A 15,994-nucleotide genomic window follows, 5' to 3' on the forward strand; every position below is an offset into this window, starting at 1 on the left:
ATCTTCGTGACGAGGCCTGAAGTGGGAGATTGAGAGATGGTGGCTATTCGGCGGTGCTCATTTCGTATTCAGAGTATGATTCTTGGCATCACCATTCCGCTTGGCGATAACTACGGTTTTTGTACCTTTTCACTGATTCGTTTACATTGTACGTCCGTATGTTCGTGCCATTTGCCGTGTTCCTATGCATCAGCTCGTATGTGTACCTGTTTAGAATACTCAGGTATGGCGCGTATCGATGTATTTTGCTATGTTCCGAAGGAAGTCACATTCTCAACCTTGACACTGGCGCCGTCGATTGCTAAATTCCAACGTATGGTGTGTGTTATGATACTGTACGTTGTGCTATCGGATACGAACGCTCTTCGACCAGATTACTGAGGCCTGATCTAGCCTGCAGCTTCTCGCTAGCTCAAGTTCGAATTCTGAGCGCCCGCGATCATCGCGATCTCATCGAGTTTGTATTCGTCTGACACGGTATTGCAGCCTCCTTATACTCGGAGTTAATACGGGAAACCGAGGCCGATTCGGGTGGCGCCATTAGGCCAGTCTTGTTCACCGCGGTGCCGCCTTGGTGCGATGAGGCTCATGGTCCGCAGAAATTCTCAACTGCACTCGATCATTCGAGCCAGCGAGCGATTTCTGTGAGACATTTCCCGAAGACATTTCCTGTAGAAAAGGGGCCGTAGTTACAATGCGGCACCGCTCCGCACTCGGTGTCGACATCTGTCCTTCGAACGGAGATCCACTAAGCCTAGATGCCCGATCTTTGTTGTCAGATTCCAAGAAGAATATATGTTGCCCATCTAATCGGTTCCGGATAAGTCTCATGAAGCTGCGTGATAGCAGCACCGAGAGCGTATAGTATGACGCTCATTGCAGACAACTTCAGTGACCGGTGGGCCGTCAACGTCTTCAATAGGCATTGTCTTTGAGGGCAAGCGAGAGCTGGGATTCGGAGGCACAGTCAATACTAGCACCTATAGTGCAGCGACGAAGTTGGCCAAGTGTTTTCGAAAGCACGGTCCACTGACGAGTTCAGAAATTGCGTAAATGTCCGTGCTGTACAGGTGTCAAACCGTGACAACAATACAGAGATACGTAAGTACGAGGGAGCACTCAGCTTCACTGTTACAATTCGGAGGCGAGTTCCTCCCTTGTCCGCGCCTCTTCCTTTTCTCGCCGCTCAATACTTAGCGCGTCCTTCCTCAACTCCTCGTCCTCCACCGCCATCGTATCGACGATCTCCTCCGGCTCAGTTTCGCTCCCGGTCTCGTCCTCGTCTTCGTCCGCTTCGTCCGGCTCGTCCGGTGGCTCGTCGCCAGGTTCTGAAGCGTCCGCCATTTCGTCGTCTTGGTCTTCTGGCACTTCAATGTCCGCGCTCGCCGGGGCATCGTCGTCGTCGTCACCGTCTGCATCCATAGGTCCGCCTGACCGCATGTGGGTAGAGATGGAGGTCGGTTCTTCTGCGTCGGCAGCCTTGGCTTTGCCCTTGCCCTTCACAGGCGGCGCCTTGGCGGCAGTCGAGGCACCTCCCTTCTTTCCCTTCTGATTGTCTTTGTAAACTGCAGCAAACGGCGAGTCAACGCTGCACACTTATGGGGTTAAGTTAGACACACATACTTTGTAGTTCTCCCTGAAGCATCGGTACCATATCTCCGAACTCGATGAGCTCGAGCGCTCTCAGGACGTCGGAAGCGGATATGCTTTTATGTTGTTTCGAGATGGCGATGTCATGAGCGCTGCGAACGCATAGGCCTTATGCGTTAGCGCGCTGCGCGGTTCTTGAGGATAAAGGCCAGAGAAATACGCACGTCGCAGCTTTGTTCGAAATAACAGTCAGCCGCGGGCAGTAAAACGGTGTACAAATATCACCCACCGAGGTAGTTGATGAACACCGTTGATCCCTTCATAAGCGCAAGGACGGTTTCCTTCTGCAGCTTGGAATTATCCGGAATCTTTGGGAACGGATGAGCGTTCCGGAAGAAACCGACCGCGTTGGCAACAGGAACGCACAGCAGACTTGGCGATCTTCGTCACCAAAGACTTGGGCAACTCGAAGTTCTCGATACCATCCGAGGTCATATCTTGCTGAGACTGAGCAGTTACAGTCCCTGCATCTTTCCTCGGCATCGTAGGCGGGGTTAGGCGGCAGGTGTTATGAGAATAGTCCACAAGCAGAACAGAGTCAGACCGCCAACACCAAAGGTGCGGGCTATGTAGTGTAACAAAACGCGGTAATGAATGCACGTGCCGTGACGAGACGTTACCCGCGCCGTGACAGCCAGCTGCCGAGGCTAGGCCGATGCTTGATCCATCTTCTTCTGTTGGCAAATGTTACCGCTGCTGGTTCTCTCATTCGGGTTGCGGATCGCAGTGGCCGGTCAACATTCTCAAACCCACAGTGCCGATACCGGACGTCGTCGGAAAGGGAAAGTGTGGAGACGTTCTCAATGTCTGAGCGAGCAAAGGCACTGAACGCTTCCATGCTTCTTGATTAAACCCCAGCGCCCAGCTATTCATACCGCGATGCATATATAGTGCAGGCTGCTCGTAGTCCATTGGTATCGCCATGTCCTACACATCCAATGAACTTCCCTCTGACAATGGTCTGCTCACCTTCTCTTCTTTTCTTGCAGTCAACTCATTGCATCAATCTAATCACACAGATGTCTCTTGTGTTGCAGCTCGGTTAGGGAATCAACTTTTTGCTGGAGATACCTCCGACGTCCGACGCATCTGTGAGTGTGCGAAAGGTAAGCTAAGGGTCACTCCCCACGGCACGCTCACAGGCGACTATGACACAAACAGTCCTTAATCTTGTCCCTGTCGGGCGCTACGCGCAGGCCCTTTTGCTGCATGAGCAGTTTCGCCAGCAAGGTGACCTTGACGCGGCGAAGAAATGCATCGAGATCTATGAGGAGCTCTTAGAGGGACACGCAGCCGAACTCGCCTCTTCTCTGGATCAGAATCAAAACGGCGACTTAGCGGGGGGTCGCATCTCCCGCTGCCAGCAGTATCACACTCTCATCGAGCTAGCTTCGGTTTACGAAGATCGTTTCTTGTATATGGAGGACAACGACGACCTCGACGCCGCTCTGGATCATGGTCAAAGGGCACTTGCACTCTGCCGCGCAGAGGATGTCGTCTGCCCTACCGTATTGGTGATATTGTCGGGAGCCCTACAGCAACATGCTTGGTATTTCTCGAGCTCCGAAGAGCAATGCGCGGCTGTCGAGATGTGCGGAGAAGCGATTTCACTGTGCGAGTTGGGCCATCCGCTCATAGCCATTGCTCGTGCTATACTCGCAGCCGTCAGCTATAGGCGTTCTCTGCGAAACCAGTCACAATTGTACCCAAACGAGGCTGTCGATCTGCAGAGATTAGCTATAGAAGAACTTCCCCGATCCCGAAACCACGACAAACATCGATATCTACGTGATCTCGGCTGTTACTTGTTCAGCCAATGGCAGATTCAAGCTCGTGGTGATAAAGGCCTCCTCGATGCATCGATATCTACACTGGAAGAAGCTGTACGAATGTGCCCCGACAACCATATCGACAAAGCAGCGGCTGTACGACACATGCTCGTCGCGCTACATCGAAATTGCGAACTCTCCGGCTCTCTTGAAGACCTGAATTCCGCGATCAAGTTCGGAATGGGTGCTCTCCCAATTGGCCGCCCGGGTGGCCAGCCGCATCCCGGAACCTTGAACGCGGTGGCGACCTTATTTGGTACCCGCTACATACGCACGCTCATGGACGAACGCGATATCGATCAGTCCATCGAGTTCCGCCGAGAAATCCTGAAGTACACGCGTGAGCGCAGTCACGTCAGGCACTGGACCAGTGCGGCGAATCTAGCTATAGATTTGCGATTACGCTATGCTTCGACTGGCGAGCTGGGCGATCTCGAAGAAGCGATTGAACTGTGCCATGAGGCCATGGCGGCTAATCCAGATCCTTCGGCCCAATCTTCGTCCTCGGAGGCGTTATCGCATGCATTGATGTTCCGCTTCGCCGAAACGAGGGATATCGCTGATCTGAATGATGCACTGAAATGGAATCGCCGAGCTCTGTCTTTGCGGGAGCCGTCACACTTGTTTTACAACGAGTATGCCATTACAAGAATAAACCAACTCTGCATACGGTTTGAGACAACCGGAGAACAGGAGGATTTAGAGGAGGCGATCTTGCTGGGGGAAAGCATTCTCCAAGCCACTTGGGGGGACCGTGCTGAGATAATCGATGTCATTCGTCAGCTCTCAAAAGCTTTGTTGTTCCGATGCCGGTACCGACGCGATATCACTGATGCGGAACGTGCCCTCCAAATCCTGGAATCGGTCTCAACAAGAATATTGCAGCGCAGGGACTGGCCTCATAGCCTGCGCATGCTTGCTAGAGGGCATTTAACGGTGTTTCGCTTAACTAGCGACCCACAAAGCGCCAATCGATCGTTGGATATCATAGTCAAGCTTCTCAAAGATGTGCCCCCTGGTGATCACGACCAACAAGAATGTCTCATTGATGCTGCAGAGCTGTATATGGAGCGCAACACCCCCTTCCGTGACCCATCGCTCGCCCTCCAGTACTTGAAGCGTGTCTTGAGCGATGATTCACGAGACGTCCGCTCCCGAATACAAGGTGTTACACGCATTCTAGACGTCATCCAAGCTGAACACCGAGATGCCTTCACCGTTGACGATGCAGCATCGTCCTGCTTGTTGGAGATATACATGCACATCGTCAGTCTCCTCCCGCGAGCAGCGTTCTTTAGCCTCCACCTTCTATCTCGACTGCAATCGTTGAGAATGGGGCAACACATCGCGGCTGTAGGCGCAGCTCATGCGCTGAAGCAATCGCTCCCGCACCAAGCTCTGGAGATCCTGGAGCAGGGTCGCGCCATCTTCTGGACTCATTCTCTCCGGCTTCGGTCCTCCTTCGACATCGTCCCCGAAGGTATCCGTGACCGTCTCAAATCCCTCGCCAGACAACTAGAGCGGGTGACAGATACCTCTGATACAACCCGGAACGATCGGGCCACCGACGCAGAAATCGCTCGTAGGAGGAAACAGAGCGAGGAATTCAACTCGATCTTGGAGGAAGTGCGCGCATTACCTGGTTTGGAACGTTTCATGCTCCCAGAGACATACCCAACGTTGATGAAAGTCGCGGACCGAGGTCCGGTCGTGGTGCTCGTTTCCAGCGCACTGGCCTGTTATGCTCTCGTCCTGAAGCCCTCTGGCGACATCGCCAGCATCCCTCTTCAGCAGCTGGATGATGCATGGTTGGTGCAGTCAGGCACAGCGTGGCGAGCAGCTGCTATGGAAGCCAGGTCTCTTTTGAGGGATCGCTTGAAAGTATCCAAAGTCAGCACCTCGCGACGGGCCAAAACCACGGTTGACGATATATTGCGCCGTCTGTGGCTGACTGTGGTCCAGCCCGTGATCGCAGAATTGGGACTACAGGTGCGGCTGGCAGTACAATGACTTCAGGTCTGATTTGAAGACTCACTTCGTCGCCTAGGTGTCCGCAGGTCGGAGTCGCCCCCGCGTCTGGTGGTGCCCGACCGGTCACTTCGCCCATCTTCCCATACACGCTGCCGGCGCTGACGGGACATGCTGCTCAGACTACCTCGTCTCCTCGTACACACCAACTCTCGGTGTTCTCCTTGCATCCAGGGCCGCGTACACCCCGGTCAAGAAGAGTGACGTCCGAGCTCTCATCGCCGCAGTTCCTCGCTCGCGCATGTCGCAGTGGGATGATCTACGATCAACGAGCGAAGAAGTCGACGCAGTCCGCAGGATGTTGCCAGAAGGGGCGGAAATTGCATTAGCAGACTGTCGGCCGGAAGACGAGAGCGTGACTGCCAGTGGCCGTCCATTTGCGGGGATAACGGCTCAGGCGCTGCTCCAGGAACTACCCCAAGCGTCCTTGTTGCACCTCGCCTGTCACGGATACCAAGATCCGGAGAACCCCCTTAAGAGCGGATTCGTCATGAAAGACAAGCTGTTGACGATAGAGTCGCTCATGCCTGTGCCGCTGCCCCATGCGTTCATGGCATTCTTGAGTGCCTGTGAGACTGCGAAAGGGGACACGGTACGTTTAATGAGTCCGGGGCGCCGCAGTGCTTGTTGATTACTTACTAAGTATCGCGTAGAACCAACCCGATCAGGCGGTCCATCTGGCGGCTGCCCTGCTCTTCGCCGGGTTCAAGAGCGTGATAGCTACGCTCTGGTCAGCGCCGTGGCATGTATTGCAGGCGATCGCGCTAACCGTTACCGTCGTCCAGGTCGATGGAGGACGCCGACGGACCTATGGTCGCTGCGGCAGTCTACGAGGACATTTTCAGCGGCGATTCGGAATACATCGACCCGGACGTGATCCCATACGCGCTGGACGCAGCAGTGCGACGTCTTCGAGCCGACCATCCTGAACCGAGTCGATGGGCGCCGTATATACACCTAGGAATCTGAGAACGCGCCCTCGCAACGAAATTCAAAAGCAATCGATATTCCATAAGGACGCCTAACACTTTACATACATACAATTTATGACTTTCACGAGCGCTTGAGCACGAACAAACCACGCTCGATCGAGTTGACCAAGATGTAGCCGCTCTCGAAGTACGGGTACACCGACCATGAGCCAGTGAACTCGGCGATGCCTCCGACGTCGTCGTCCTCGGGGTGAACTGTCGCGACACAAAAAACAGGTCAGCACATGTCACGGTGGGACCGACCGGGGGGGGGGGGCGATTCACCGTCGAAGAAGGCGACCTCTTTGAAGCCCGCGCCGGTGGGGTCCGCGGCGACGCTGCTGACGTCGATGACGCGGAGGCCGCTGCCGTAGTTGCTCTCGTACGCGAGCCCGTCGACGACGTAGAGGTTGTGGTCGATCGCCTTCTGGGGCGATTTGTAGTGTCCGGTGAGGATCGGCGCGCTGAGGTTCTGGATGTCCCAGATGTAGGTCACCGTGCGCTGGTCGGCCGCCCATCCTACGAAACCGTTCGCCGTGATCAGCACGAGGCCCACATATACACAGAGATACTTTTCGCGAGAGACCCGGGGGGGGGGGGGTTCGGCTCACCGGTGCTGTTCAGCTCGTCGAGCTCGTCGTCGAGCAGGACGTAGCGCTGGTCGAGCTCGTCGACGACCCAGCCCTGGTGCGAGTAGCTGACGCCGTAGTAGCCCGTGCGGGAGATGATGGCCGGCTCGGCGGGGTCGGTGATGTCGTAGATCGTGAACGAGTCCTCGTTGTACGCGTAGCAGATGTCCGAGCCGTTGTACTTGGTGTCGGGCCCGATGTACGTCAGGCACTGTGCGCTGAGAGGAGGGGGGCGATAACCCGTCATTCGTCGGACGAGGAGGCGGGTCGGAAAACAGAACGTACTCGTGCGTGTACCCGTCCTCCCATGCGCAGCCGGCGCTCTTGGGGTTGGCGGGGTCGGTGACGTCGACGAAGATCAAGCCAGCGCGGCATGCACTAGAAAGAAGGAAAGGATGAGCATAGGAGCCGCGGTGGGAACGAGCTGAACTGCGCTCACTCGTCGCGGGGAACGGAGCCGACAGCGGCGATCAGGTTCTTGCCGGCATGCGAGACGATGTTGTGCGAGCGGCCGATGGGGAGGTCGTGCCACGCCGTCAGGTCGGTGTCAATGCTGAACGTCTTGGGCTCGAGCGCGAGCGACTTGTCGAGCAGCTAAGTGATAATTGCGCGCGGGGTCAGCCATGTCCACCAAGCTTCGGAGAGCCACCATCGGCGCTCGCTCACCTTCTTGAGGTCGAAGACCTGGATACCGTGCCCCTCGGCCTCGCTGCCGATGTAGGCGTAGTCGCCGATGACCTTGATGTCGCGCCAGATGCTGCCCACGCTCTGGGTCGGGAGGCGGCCGAGGTAGAGGACCTTGCCCGCGCCGACGATCTCCACGAACGCCGTGCCCTCGTACTGCCCCACCAGCCCAAACTCGCGCTTCTCCCCCTTCTTCTCCGCGTCCTCGTACGTCCACCCCCAGATATCGCTCCCGAACCGGGCCTCGCTGCCCAAGGCCTCGTGCGAGAGGAAGGTGTACAGATCGAGGTCGCGGCACGCGAACGTGTTGTTCTCCTCCGTGCCCGCGAAGCCGTTCACGCACGGCGTGAACTCGGTGATGGGCTCGTGCGTGATCGGCTCGTCGAAGATGCCCATCGCCGACATCCGGTTCATCGACTCGGTGAAGAGCGACATGAGCGAGTGGTGGACCGCGCCCGACTCGTACGCGGCGCTGAGCTCCTCGAGCGGGAACGCGAACGGCGACGTCCGCGCCGGGTCGTGCGCGAACACGAACTCGTCCCCGCGGTTGTACTCGAGGTGGGGGAGGGCGGAGGCGCCAAGGGCGGCGGCGAGCGCGCCAAGGGCGGCGAGCAGGGACGTCCGGGACGGGGCCATGGCTTAGCTCCTGGACGTTATCGTGGGTCTCAGGCTGGTCGACGGCGAGGCATATAAAGCGGCTCCTGCGGACTCGCCTGCGCCTTGCTGCGATCACAGGCGTTGCACATGGGAGGAGCCCGAGTTTAGACCGCGCGTGCGATAAGACCTCCTCGTACGGAGAGCCGACGGCGACGGTGGCTGGACGATAAACGCGGCCGATGGCGAAAGTCAAAATCAAAATGACGATCGAGTTACATGTTCCTGATCAGATTATGTAGCAGATTATTCATTCCGCGGGTCCCAACAACAACAGTACCTATCCCTATCCAAATCATGTACGGGCTCGAGTACAGCAAGGGGTATTGTAAGAAGACGAGTTCTAATGAAGGTCGAGGTCACGTCTCCTCGCCATGGTATCGTGCGCACGGTGCGAATAAAAATACAAACAACAAGATCAAGTACCTGAACAGTCCCCGATTTGCGATGGAGAACGAGGCAAAAACGGTCAGGGGCACGTACTACCTACCCCATCAGTCGTCGAACATGAGCTCGGTCGGCAGCCCGGCCTCCTTCCACGCCTTGAACCCGCCGATGACGTCCGTCGCGTTCAGTAGCCCGAGGTCCTGCAACGACGCCGCCGCGAGCGAGCTCGTGTACCCCTCCTGGCAGAACACGATCACCCGGAGGTCGTACCGGTCCGCGATCGACAGCCGCGCGTCGCACCGGGGGTCGAACCGCCACTCGAGCACGTTGCGCTCGATGATGAGCGAACCGTGGATCCCGCCGTCGTTGACGCGCTGGGACTCGGGCCGTATGTCCACCAGTATGACCTATCGTGAACGAAGACAAAAGTGGTCAGCTCGTGGCGCGATAGCAAGAGGGAGGGAGTGGAGGGGGCGGTTACGGACGGGTATAGCTCCACTCGTATCTTGCAGCTCTTTATAGGCCTGTCGCGGGCTCAGGCGCTGCAGCCTCGCGCGGGCGTCAGATAATATTCGATCTATCCCTTTCGACCCAGGCGGCGGTTTGCGAGGGTCTACGAGGTTCTGCGCCGCCTTGCGGACCACGTCTCTCAGCGCCTGCAGAAATGGAAACAGAAACGATAATGAGGTCAGATTTAAAAAAAACGGCCCAACCCAGCCCTCTCGCGACGGGCACTCACCGCCTCGTCGTACGACGTCGAGCCGATATCGTGCACGAGCCCGACCCACTTCGTGCCCTCGTTGTGGACCTCCTCCACCCTCGACAAAAACTTGGAGCACGCGAGCATCACCGCGCGCTGCACCCGGTCCTGCGACGATCCGCAGATCACGAGCGACGAGAGGTCGCTGCCCGCCCTCGTCCCCGGCGACGGCGTCGTCGCGATCGCGAACAGGTGCTCCTGCAGCAGCAGCACGCGCTTCACCGCGCCCGCGACGCCGCGCAGGAACGCCTCGTCCCCGCTCTTGCTCAGCGTGAGCACGACGCCGACCTTCGTCCCGTCCACGACCTCCGCCTTGCGTATCGCGCGGAGCGCGATGTCCTGCGCCACCCGCTCCCGCACGTCGTCCATCGTCAGCTTCGGCGGCCCCGCGACCTCCTGCTTCGCCTGCCCGGGCGCCGCCGGTTTATTCTCCCTGACGGGCGTGGAGCTCGGCGTGGTCGGCGCCGTCGAGTCGTCGCGGGCTTTGCCCGCCAGGCCGAGCGTGCCCGTCCACGCCACGATATCGCCGTAGTCGGTCGTCGTGTGCGACTGCGACGTGCTGCGCGTGCGCTGCGATCCGGGCGAGCGCGTCGAGGGCGACCGTTGGGGGATGACGGGCGAGCCCGAGCCGGAGGAGGAGTAGGGGCCGTAGTAGGGGCCCCGGCCGGGGTCGCGCGACGAGCGCCGGGGCGTTGGGGACGTAGGGGACGCGGGCCCGCCTTTGAGGCCGGGCGAGGGAGGGGGGATGTTGGGGAGCGGGCCGGGGTAGGTGCGCAGTGAGGACGAGGTCGCGGTGGACCCCTTGGACGAGCGGTCGTTTGATGGTCGAGACATGGCTGAGACGTGTCTCTTTGGACAGTGTGGTGTTATACGTCGCCCGAGCCGGAGTGGACGAAGGGCGGAGGAACGCGTTCGCGGTTGCGTCTCTGGGGAGCCGCAAATAACGCGTATGAGCGCGGGCCACGAGACTGATCTGAACGGGCAGACTCCGCGCACCTGGTCAGAAGGCCGGCGAGACCGATCTTTGTTTCACGGCACGAGAGGATATAACTTGAACTTGCGCGCTCAGCGAGTCTCGGCTGGTCGTCCGACGACGAGAAGAGAGCGTCGACAGAGCGGACGTGCCTTGGCTCTTCGAGTCTCGAGTAAGTAGTCTTATGAATGCACGACAACACGAAGGACCGAAGAAACCGTGTTAGGCGATGTTCATAGCCTCGTTGCTCACCGTAGCACGCGTGGTGGCGGCGGCGGCGGGAGTAAAGCGAACGAACGGAGGTTGGACTGTGAGGAGGCCATGCCCGGCACACGTTGTCGTCAAGTCATAGCTCCGCCCCCTCCGCTGGATGACGCTGGGCCGACCGCATTTGGCCACCCCAGCCCGCGTCCCTTCCTTCAACCTGCCGTTTCCATCCATCCTATTGTCTCCACCCCACTCGCGCACGGAACACCGGCATTATATTCTCTGTCTGGTCTACTAGCACGCGCGGGATACATCGCAAAACCAATATGAAGGATAATTACTTGCACAGTGGTGAATAAATGAAGCGGGAGGTGTCGCGAAAGTATTGCAATGTCGATCCGTCGTCGCAAGCAGTCGTGGTCGTCGATGATGAATGATGATGATGATGAATGCACAGACAGAACAGAGTCGGATCCGAAACCGAGTAAGAGCAGGGAGAGAGAGAGCCGCCCGCGTCCGGGAAAAAAAGACCAACGACGTCGAGCTCATTAAATGCGATAGATTTTTTCATATTTTTTGACGTTTTCTTTCTTCGTCTCCTCGGACCCTAGGTTCCCTGACGTTCACGCAGGCCCGTGCCAGTGCGCGCCCGGAGGATGGTGTCCTTTAGGGTGAGCCGGCCCTCCCTCGAAGAAGCGCGACGAACCTCCCCAGCTCGACGGTGCCCCAGCGCTATCCGACGAACCCTCGACGGTCGCCGGCGCGGTGACGAACGACTCGTTGGCGGTCGACACGTCCGACGGCATCGTGGGCATGGGCGGCCTCTCTTCCGGGATCGGCGCGGGCGATGCGGGCGACGCGGGCGACGAAGGAGAGCCGGCCCCAGGCGGATGAATCGTGCGCTCCGACGGCGCCGTGGCCGACAACATCGACTGCTGCCGCTCGCGCGTCCTCGCAGGAGCGGTCACCGTCGCCGCCGTATCCTCCTTCACGTGCCCCGGCGCGCCCTCCTCCTCCTCGCCCTCGCTCACGTCGCTCACGGCCTCACCGCGCTCGCGCTCGCGTCCCCTCACCGGGCCGATCCCAAACGTATGCCCCTCCGGACTGCTCGGCAGCGCGTCCGTCCCGCTCCCGCTCCCGCCGCTCACCCACTGCTCCTCCCCCTCTCCCTCCTCCAACCTCGTCATCGAGCTCGTCCGGCTCCTCACCGCGCTCGCAACGACGTCCACCGAGCTCCGGCTCGCCGCGCTGATGCTCTGTATCAAGCTCTGCGTCCGGCTCCTCATCCCGCCGTGGCTCCCGCCGCTATGACTCGCGCTCCCCGAGCCCGAATGCGACCGGTGCGAGATCGACCGCGACCGATGCGACAGCGTCCTCGCCCGCTCGCGCTCGCGCTGCCTCTGCTGCCTCAGCCTCGATCGCGAGCTCTTCGGCGACGGCCCGGGCGACAGCAGCGCGACCTCGTCCTCGATCTCCGCCGCCTCCTGCGACCCCTCCGCCTCGGGCTGCTCCATCATCTCCACCTCCACCTCCGGCTCTTCCTCGACCTCCTCCTCCTCGTCCCCGTCCTCGTTCGGGCTCCCGTACGCGCGCAGCGGGATCGGCCCAAACGTCTGCTCCGCCGGCCCGACGCTGTCCCCGCTCTCCGTCCTCGTCCGGATGCTCGAGCGCGTCCTGCCCCCGTTCGGCGACGGCGACGACGGCACGGAAGCCACGGGCACCGTCCCCGCCCACGCCCTGCGCTGCCTGCCCGCGCTCGGCGGCATCGGTATCGGCATACGCCCGCTCACGGGGCTGCCCGCGCTCGCGCTGCTCCCGCCCCACGGGCTCTCCACGCTCGCGCGGTTGCCCGCGGTCGACACCGTGCCCCGACTGAGCTGGCTCTGATGCGTGCTCGGCGTGGATCGCGAGTGCTCGCCCGTCGACGTCGACTTGCTCTGCGGCGTGCGGTGCGTGCCCGCCGTCGAGAAGCTCTGGCGCCCGCCCGCCGCCACCGGGCGCCGGAACTGGAACGGGTACCGCGACGCCACGGGCCGGCCAAGGCTCGACATCGAGCCCGAGCTGCGCCCCTTCGGCTCGCCCGAGCTCGGCTCCTCGCTCTCGCCCTCGACGACGTACGACTCTTCCGCGTGCTCGCCCTCCTCCTCTTCCTCTTCCTCTTCCTCGGCTTCGACCTCGTGCGCTGCGCTCTCCTCCTCGTCGCCTTCCCGGCCAGGCGTCGGACTCGGCGGGAACGGGATCCGGCCCTCCTTGCTATCCTGGCTATCATACCCCGGGAACGGGTACGGCAACTTCATCAACGGCGCGTCCTTCCTGAGCGACTCCCTCCGTTCCTTCTTCATCCTCGCCTCCTCCTCCTCCTCCGGCTTCGGTATAATCTCCCCCAAACTCCGCGTCGTCCCCTCCTGCATCCCCACCTCCTCCGGCTCTCTAAACAGGTGCTCGCTCAACAGCCCCCTCCTCGCCGCAGGCGGACTGCCCCCCAGCCCGATCGCCGCCAAAATCCTATCCACGCCCTCGAACGCCGGCCCGGACTCTCGCACCTCCAGCCTCTCTCCCTCCTCCTCTCCCCGCGGCAGCTTCTCCGCCTCGTGCGGCGCATGCGGCGCCAATCCGAGGCTCCGCCGCCTGCGTTCCGTGAGGCACAGCTCCCAAGCCTCCTGCACGCGCGCCGCGGTACACTCCCTCCACTCCCACGGGAGCCGCTCCTCCGGGTCAACGTCCGCCGTCGGATCCCCGCCCTCGCTGTACACCGACATCGTCTTCTCCGCCTCGTCCTCTTCCCAGCGGTACCGCGGACCACACAGACCCGCGCATCCATGGCCGCTCAGGATCCAAAGACCGATCCTGAATCAACACAACAAAAACCCAACGTCAGACCCCCGACGCACATTTTTGTTTCTTTCAAAAAACAAAAAAAAAGCCCCCCTATCGAATACCGAAAGGGAGAAAAAAAGAAAGAAAGAAAAAGACGCACCAGCTGAAGAGCAGCACGAGCGCCCGCCACGCGACCCACGCGCAGTTCGCGAACAACACCCCCCTCCCGAACGCCGTCAACCGTCCGTCCTCCCCAAAATACGTCCCGTCCCTCGCCGCGCCCGCGCCCCTATTCGCGCTCGCCACGTTCCCGGGCACCGCCGCGCCGCCCACGCCCGGCGCCAGCAAGAGCGCCAAGGCGAGCCCGGCGCGGGGCAGGAGCAGCGCGACCGTCGGCAGGTTCTGCGAATAATAGTAGCACGTCTCCGCCAGGCCGTCGCGCACCGAGCCGCCCGCGGCCGCCGAAAACGCGGACAGCCGGAGGTGGCGGAGGAAGGCAAAGTGGGCGTAGGACGTCATGGACACGTAGTTGAACCCGGCGGCGGAGAGGTAGAGCGGGACCATCAACGGGCGTTCTGCGCACGTACATATATATATTTGCCCCCGGTCAGCACACCATAAGGGAAAGGGGTGAGGGCAGGGGGGGGGGGTTGACTCACTGACTCGCCACCGCCTTACGAAGCAGTAGACAAACTCGTACAGGACGACGACGGCGACGATCCAGATGGCCCAGCAGGCGACGTACGCGGCGGCGCCCAGCGCCCACGTCCTGCCCGATCCCGGCACGCCCGGCGCGACCGCGTTCGGGAACCGCGCCAATCTAGGGTGAATAACCACAAACGCGCCGCGGTCAGCAAAAAGCAAGTTTAGTTTTTTTTTGGACGACGGGATTTTAAAGGAAGAAAAAGAAATAATAATAAAAAGGTATAAGCTTCCACTCACTCGACGAGGATGAAAACGGCGTTAAAGTCGAGGAACGTCTGCGCCGGGACGTGTCCGAGCACCCAGAGCGGCCAGAGCCAGAACGCGATCTTCGGCCACGCGCCCGGGCTCTGGACGAGGTCGAGGTGGAGCGCGGGCGCGCGGAAGCGCGGTCTCGCGCGATGAGGCGTCGTCGCGGGCGAGGCGGAGAAGACGGTGGGCGAGAAGCCGGCCGAGGTCGCGCGGGACCAGACCCTGTTGTGCGCTGCCCCGACGCGGGTGGTGTCGGTCGGGATGCGCCGCGGGTCGGTGGAGGACATGCGGACGACGCGGACGGAGCGCGGGGTCGGTCTGCGGCCGCCGACGTTGTGGTGGTGGGAGCCCGAGAAGCCGACGGTGGGCGGTTCGCTGTTGGCGGTGCCGGTGCCGGGGCCGCCCGTGCTGGGCCCGGGGTCGGCGGGGGTGTAAGGCCCGGGCGAGGGCGTGAAGAGCCCGGCGCGGGTGGAGGACGAGTGGGTGTGCATCGTCGAGGCGGGTTCGGGGGCCGGGGCGCGCCGGGGGAGCCAGGACGGGTAGCCCTCTGTCGTCGTCGCCGGCGTGGTGACGCGCGACTGGAGGTGGAGGTGGTGGTGGTGGTGGTGGTGGGCGTGGGTGTGGGTGGTGTTTTCGGTGGAGGGGGTGATGGTGGGGGTGTCTCGGGAGGACTGGCGTCGTTGGAGGACGACGATGTCTTGCGGCGCGCCTGGGTGGTGGTACTCCGACTGGGGAGACGGATTCGAGGATGGCTCGCCCTCGGGGCGGGCTGACGCTTGCTGGGCGCCGCTGGTACCGGACGGAACGCGGGACTGGCCCGGGCTGGAGCTTGAACCTGAACCTGAGCCGGAGCCGGAGCCTGAGGACGGCGCTGTACCGGACGGGTCCGAGTGGGACGAAGCGGACGAGGAATTATGCTGCTGTGTTGACATGAATGGTCGTGAGCGGGAGCAAGAGTACGGTTCGTGGTAGGTTCATGCAAAAGGGGCAAGTAGGTCGAAGGGGCACTAAGAAAAAGGTACCGAAGAACGAAAGAGAATCAGGGGGGGAGAAAGATAAACAACGGGGCGACGGTCTCTACGGGGTGCGGGGAGACACGGGCGTGTTGGGAGAGAAAGCGCGACGCGGTATGAACGCTCCCTCCAGGAACCGTGCTCGCTGTAGATTAGATATGGGACGTCGTCGAACAGAAGCCTGTGCGGGGGATGACGCAGGAATAGAGCGAGACAACGCGTCTGCCTCGTGCGTGATGGCGCCTCGTGTGCGACCACCCAGGTTCGGAGCTGTGCCTCGTGAACCGTGGCAGAGCAGCAGAGAGAGCAGACGGGCTCGGGACTATTGCGGGGGGCAATATAAGAGCGAGCAGGTCGTGATGTCTCCCCGCGCGTGGTCGCTGTGGTTGACGACGACGACGACGACGCAGAACAAGGGCAGAGCCGAAAAAGCACGCG

The 15,994-nt window shown here is 60.7% G+C and overlaps 5 protein-coding genes across 5 annotated transcripts; 1 reads left to right on the forward strand and 4 right to left on the reverse strand.

Annotated features, from left to right (window-relative positions):
* Nucleotides 1-1,131: 1,131 nt before the first annotated feature.
* Nucleotides 1,132-2,184, reverse strand: PUNSTDRAFT_127408 (histone-fold-containing protein; the record flags this gene model as incomplete). Its single annotated transcript, XM_007386217.1, has 5 exons — nucleotides 2,017-2,184; nucleotides 1,880-1,958; nucleotides 1,815-1,821; nucleotides 1,624-1,742; nucleotides 1,132-1,565 (listed from the first exon to the last, which is right to left on the reverse strand). Exons 1-5 carry the CDS (start codon nucleotides 2,131-2,133, stop codon nucleotides 1,132-1,134), a joined length of 756 nt encoding a protein of 251 aa, XP_007386279.1. The 5' UTR covers nucleotides 2,134-2,184.
* Nucleotides 2,185-2,572: 388 nt separating this feature from the next.
* PUNSTDRAFT_136629 (uncharacterized protein) lies at nucleotides 2,573-6,476 on the forward strand (the record flags this gene model as incomplete). Its single annotated transcript, XM_007386218.1, has 7 exons — nucleotides 2,573-2,609; nucleotides 2,670-2,741; nucleotides 2,812-5,468; nucleotides 5,527-5,572; nucleotides 5,630-6,099; nucleotides 6,161-6,237; nucleotides 6,293-6,476. 7 exons carry the CDS (start codon nucleotides 2,573-2,575, stop codon nucleotides 6,474-6,476), a joined length of 3,543 nt encoding a protein of 1,180 aa, XP_007386280.1.
* Nucleotides 6,477-6,560: 84 nt separating this feature from the next.
* PUNSTDRAFT_72471 (uncharacterized protein) lies at nucleotides 6,561-8,187 on the reverse strand (the record flags this gene model as incomplete). Its single annotated transcript, XM_007386219.1, has 6 exons — nucleotides 6,561-6,694; nucleotides 6,764-6,997; nucleotides 7,090-7,325; nucleotides 7,393-7,485; nucleotides 7,547-7,689; nucleotides 7,774-8,187. The coding sequence occupies 6 exons, from the start codon at nucleotides 8,185-8,187 to the stop codon at nucleotides 6,561-6,563; spliced, it is 1,254 nt and encodes a 417-aa protein (XP_007386281.1).
* A 482-nt stretch (nucleotides 8,188-8,669) lies between these two features.
* On the reverse strand, nucleotides 8,670-10,328 carry PUNSTDRAFT_90533 (uncharacterized protein). The gene is made up of 3 exons (XM_007386220.1): nucleotides 9,572-10,328; nucleotides 9,318-9,488; nucleotides 8,670-9,239 (listed from the first exon to the last, which is right to left on the reverse strand). The coding sequence occupies exons 1-3, from the start codon at nucleotides 9,959-9,961 to the stop codon at nucleotides 8,940-8,942; spliced, it is 861 nt and encodes a 286-aa protein (XP_007386282.1). The 5' UTR covers nucleotides 9,962-10,328; the 3' UTR covers nucleotides 8,670-8,939.
* A 738-nt stretch (nucleotides 10,329-11,066) lies between these two features.
* Nucleotides 11,067-15,969, reverse strand: PUNSTDRAFT_105955 (uncharacterized protein). The gene is made up of 3 exons (XM_007386221.1): nucleotides 14,532-15,969; nucleotides 13,750-14,409; nucleotides 11,067-13,619 (listed from the first exon to the last, which is right to left on the reverse strand). The coding sequence occupies exons 1-3, from the start codon at nucleotides 15,473-15,475 to the stop codon at nucleotides 11,396-11,398; spliced, it is 3,828 nt and encodes a 1,275-aa protein (XP_007386283.1). The 5' UTR covers nucleotides 15,476-15,969; the 3' UTR covers nucleotides 11,067-11,395.
* Nucleotides 15,970-15,994: the final 25 nt, after the last annotated feature.

This window comes from Punctularia strigosozonata, assembly GCF_000264995.1.
Source record: "Punctularia strigosozonata HHB-11173 SS5 unplaced genomic scaffold PUNSTscaffold_10, whole genome shotgun sequence".
In the NCBI taxonomy this organism is placed as follows: domain Eukaryota; kingdom Fungi; phylum Basidiomycota; class Agaricomycetes; order Corticiales; family Punctulariaceae; genus Punctularia; species Punctularia strigosozonata.

Coding starts and splice junctions, on each gene's coding strand:
- PUNSTDRAFT_105955 (XM_007386221.1), bottom strand. CDS start 15,475: ATGTCAACACAGCAGCATAATTCCTCGTCCGCTTCGTCCCACTCGGAC. Junction 14,410..14,531: donor GCCGTTTTCATCCTCGTCGA/GTGAGTGGAAGC, acceptor TATTCACCCTAG/ATTGGCGCGGTTCCCGAACG. Junction 13,620..13,749: donor CTCGTGCTGCTCTTCAGCTG/GTGCGTCTTTTT, acceptor GTGTTGATTCAG/GATCGGTCTTTGGATCCTGA.
- PUNSTDRAFT_90533 (XM_007386220.1), bottom strand. CDS start 9,961: ATGGACGACGTGCGGGAGCGGGTGGCGCAGGACATCGCGCTCCGCGCG. Junction 9,489..9,571: donor CGACGTCGTACGACGAGGCG/GTGAGTGCCCGT, acceptor CCATTTCTGCAG/GCGCTGAGAGACGTGGTCCG. Junction 9,240..9,317: donor ATACGAGTGGAGCTATACCC/GTCCGTAACCGC, acceptor CGTTCACGATAG/GTCATACTGGTGGACATACG.